The 4,702-nt window shown below is 36.0% G+C and overlaps 1 protein-coding gene across 1 annotated transcript in view; it reads right to left on the reverse strand.

Annotated features, from left to right (window-relative positions):
* Positions 1–1,804: 1,804 nt before the first annotated feature.
* The window catches only part of LOC135094215 (uncharacterized), a 66,761-nt gene continuing 63,863 nt past the window's right edge, over positions 1,805–4,702 (reverse strand). Inside the window, exons 5-6 of the mRNA XM_063994088.1 lie at positions 2,524–2,687; positions 1,805–1,905 (exon numbers count right to left, since the gene is read on the reverse strand). Coding sequence (XP_063850158.1) covers positions 1,835–1,905; positions 2,524–2,687 — 235 coding nt within the window. The 3' untranslated portion in view covers positions 1,805–1,834. The remainder of the gene's footprint in view (positions 1,906–2,523; positions 2,688–4,702) is intronic.

Raw genomic sequence — 4,702 nt, forward strand, 5'->3', positions numbered from 1 at the left:
TATATATATATATATATATATATATATATATATATATATATATATATATATATATATATATATATATATATATATATATATATATATATATATATATATATATATATATATATATATATATATATATATATATATATATATATATATATATATATATATATATATATATATATATATATATATATATATATATATATATATATATATATATATATATATATATATATATATATATATATATATATATATATACGAGTATATATATATATATATATATATATATATATATATATATATATATATATATATATATATATATATATATATATATATATATATATATATATATATATATATATACTCGTATATATATATATATATATATATATATATATATATATATATATATATATATATATATATATATATATATATATATATATATATATATATATATATATATATATATATATATATATATATTTTTTTTTTAATTCTTCGGTCGTACTTTGATACAGCATCCAAAACCCTTGAAGCCTCTCACACAACGGGACATCTTCCGAAGGTTCTTCAATTTTCCTCTCACTCGGCAGGCAGAGTTCATGCAAGTTACAGGATTTCCCTGTGTCGTCGGTGTCGTTGATGGTGCCCATATAAGAATTATTGCACCTCAAGAACATGAAGCCGTTTCATAGCACCAATGTTCAGGTTGTGTTTCATGCAACTTATACGATGCTCAACATTGTTGCAAAGTAGCCAGGCTGTGTGGATGATGCACGTGTACGAGTATGAAACGAATCTGGACTGAAGAAACTGCTCGAGAGGAACATCGTGCTGGCTGGATGCCATCTCTTGGGTGACAGTGCTTATGCCATGAAGCGCTGGCTATTGACAACTTACCTGCAACCACAGCTTGGTTCACAGTCCAGATACAACTGGTAGGTTTAACATTACCTGAAGTAAATATTTTGCATTCAAGCTAACCTAAACCTATTCTGTCCACCTCTCTAATACAAGAGTTAACCAGTATTCTCAATCATTCATCCCTTTCTCTGGTAAACTCTGGAACTCCCTGCCTGCTTCTGTATTTCCACCTTCCTATGACTTGAATTGCTTCAAGAGGGAGGTTTCAAGACGCTTATTCATTAATTTTTGACTACTGCTTTGACCCTTTTATGGGACTGGCATTTCAGTGGCCATTTTCTTATATTGGATTTTTGTTGCCCTTGGCCAGTGTCCTTCCTACATTTAAAAAAATAAAGGAATAGTGGTTCCCAATCTGTTTTACATGCCATTTTTTAATTTTTATTGAAACAGTCCTACAAAGTCCTTTCCTGCCACTTTATTGTGTTTGAATAAAATCAAAAGAAATTTTAAAGTTAATATCTTGGTATTGTTGCGAAGAAAAAAACTTTTGTTCTGATTAATATCAGTGATATGGAGAATAGACATCTAGTAAACCATAAAACAATAAAACCAGCATCATTTGTACTAGACCTTATTTGTATAGAGTCGTAATTGCAGGCTCATTTATGAGGTATACTAGTGTTAAAAGCAATAATGAAATAATAATAATAATAATAATAATAATAATAATAATAATAATAATAATAATAAGCGAGCTCTCCGTTATCAGCGAAAGGAACACATAATGCATTAGTTTCCTGAAAATTGTCGCTCAACTGTGTGTGTGTGTGTGTGTGTGTGTGTGTGTGTGTGTGTGTGTGTGTGTGTGTGTAGGAAAAGTAAATTTTTTATAATCGTACTTTTTATTATTTTCTCTGAAGTAAACTTAAAATATCACTTCGCGATTCCTTATGATGGGTGGTTTCCTTCAACACTTGATACGACGTCGGCGACACGTCATGACCTCCACGCAGAAGCTCAGAACTGCTATGAAGAGTCCTGTGACCAAGACGAGAGTGTTAACTCGAGAAGAGGAAAAGCAAGTAAACTAAGTAATTTTTGTTACTATTTCATAATGATATAACAATGATACTTTTCGGTTTTTACGTCCGTATTTCCCTTGATGAATCAAGGAGCAGGACTTTGATTTGGTATTTGGGAACTGTTACCCTAAGTCGAAGCCCTTCTTATCCTCAGACTGTGGCCAGGATTCGAGCCCGTGCACTTAGGAATTCATAACTATAGGGAAAGAGCAAGGAGAAGAAAAGGCAAAAAAGAAAGGAGAGAAAAAAAAAAACATGATGATGACGATTACTGGTGTTAATATCATTATTGCTAAAGCACATTCAACAAGAGCTGGTTTCCTATCTCGTGCTGGATGGAAAGAAATTGGGTGTGTGTTCTTTCAATGAGTAGTTAAAAAATACGCGACAGAGTTGTGATCTTGCCATCATGGCACGAATCGAATGATAGTCATTCTGTTATCATTTTTCTGCCTGCTTGAGTGTTTTCTTCTTAAATTTTTCCTAAACAGTAGACATAAATAAAATGGAAAATTAAATTAATTAATTAATAATTAAATAATATATTACATGGATATTATTGAGCTTGTCTTACCGCCAGCAAAGACAGAGAACACGCCATAGAAGTCCTGGAGGCCCTGCGCACGCAGCTTGGTGGAGGAAAGGTCCTGGATGATGGGCCCGAAACAATGGGAGCTGTTGGGCAACGCGCGATAAACCAGATGATTGATGAGGCCGCCTTCAAGCAGGCGAAGGATGCTGAAAGAGAGAGAGAGAGAGAGAGAGAGAGAGAGAGAGAGAGAGAGAGAGAGAGGAGAGAGAGAGAGAGAGAGAGAGAGAGAGAGAGAGAGAGAGAGAGAGAGAAGTTCAATGAATTTATAAAGTATACGAGCGTTTCCTATCGTTTACTCTTGAGACGGATTTACACTTTTGTGTAGCCCATGTGAAGTGCATAATGAGTATTCTTTAGTTTATTTATTTTCTTTTTCAACATGAATACACATTCTTCGTTTTTTGTGACTTTTCCGTATCGGGGAGATTACTTAACAACCACAATCTTTGAAATTATGGAAATGTTTATATATCCTAAGTCTGGCATTTATTTATTTATTTTTTTTAATGTAGGAGAGCCACTGACCAAGGACAACAAAAATCCAATAAAAAAAAATGCCCATTGAAATGCCAGCCCCATAAAATGGTCAAAGCAGTGGTCAAAAATTGATGGATAAGTGTCTTGAAACCTTCCTCTTGAAGGAATTCAAGTCATAGTAAGGAGGAAATACAGAAGCAGGCAGAGAGTTCCCGAGTTTACCAGAGAAAAGGATGAATGATTGAGAATGCTGGGTTAACTCTTGCGTTAGAGAGGTGGACAGAATAGGGGTGAGAGAAAGAAGAAACTCTTGTGCAGCGAGGCCGAGGGAGGAGGGGAGGGATGCAGTTAGCAAGATCAGAAGAGCAGTTAGCATGAAAATAACGGTAGAAGACAGCTAGAGATGCAAACATTGCGGCAGTGAGAGAGAGTCTGAAGGCAGTCAGTTATAGAAGAGGAGTTGATGAGACGAAAAGATTTTGATTCCAACCTGTCTAGAAGAGCAGTATAAGTGGAACCCCTCAGACATGTCAAGCATACTCCATACACGGACGGATAAGGCCCTTGTACAGAGTTAGCAGCTTGGGGTGTGAGAAAAACCTGGCGGAAACGTCTCAGAACACTTAACTTCATAGAAGCTGTTTTAGCTAGAGATGAGATGTGAAGTTTCCAGTTCAGATTATAAGTAAAGGACAGACCGAGGATGTTCAGTGTAGAAGAGGGGGACAGTTGATTGTCATTAAAGAAGAGGAGATAATTGTCTGGAAGGTTGTGTCGAGTTGATAGATGGAGGAATTGAGTTTTTTGAGGCATTGAACAATACCAAGTTTGCTCTGCCCCAATCAGGAATTTTAGAAAAATCAGAAGTCAAGCGTCCTGTGGCTTCCCTGCGTGAAATGTTTACCTCCTGAAAGGTTGGACACCCATGAAAAGACGTGGAAAAATGCAGGGTGGTATCATAAGCGTAGGAGTGGATAGGACAAGAAGTTTGGTTTAGAAGATCATTAATAAATAATAAGAAGAGAGTGGGTGACAGGACAGAAACCCCTGAGGAACACCACTGTTAATAGATTTAGGAGAAGAACAGTGACCGTCTACCACAGCAGCAATAGAACGGTCAGAAAGGAAACTTGAGATGAAGTTACAGAGAGGAGGATAGAAGCCGTAGGAGAGTAGTTTGGAAATCAAAACTTTATGCCAGACTCTATTAAAAGCTTTTGATATGTCCAAGGCAACACCAAAAGTTTCACAAAAATCTCTAAAAGAGGTGACCAAGACTCAGTAAGGAAAGCCAGAATAACACCAGTAGGGCGGCCTTGACGGAGCCCATACTGGCGATCAGATAGAAGGTTGTGAAGTGATAGATGTTTAAGAATCTTCCTGTTGAGGATAGATTCAAAAACTTTAGATAGGCAGGAAATTAAAGCAATAGGACGGTAGTTTTGAGGGATTAGAATGGTCACCCTTTTTAGGAACAGATTGAATGTAGGCAAACTTCCAGGAAGAAGGAAAGGTAGATGTTGACAGACAGAGCTGAAAGAGTGACTAAGCAAGGTGCAAGCACGGAGGTACAGTTTCGGAGAACAATAGGAGGGATCCCATCAGGTCCATAAGCCTTCCGAAAGTTTAGGCCAACAAGGGTATGGAAAACATCATTGCGAAGAATTTTAATAGGTAGCATGAA

This window comes from Scylla paramamosain, chromosome 45 (assembly GCF_035594125.1).
Source record: "Scylla paramamosain isolate STU-SP2022 chromosome 45, ASM3559412v1, whole genome shotgun sequence".
Lineage (NCBI taxonomy): Eukaryota > Metazoa > Arthropoda > Malacostraca > Decapoda > Portunidae > Scylla > Scylla paramamosain.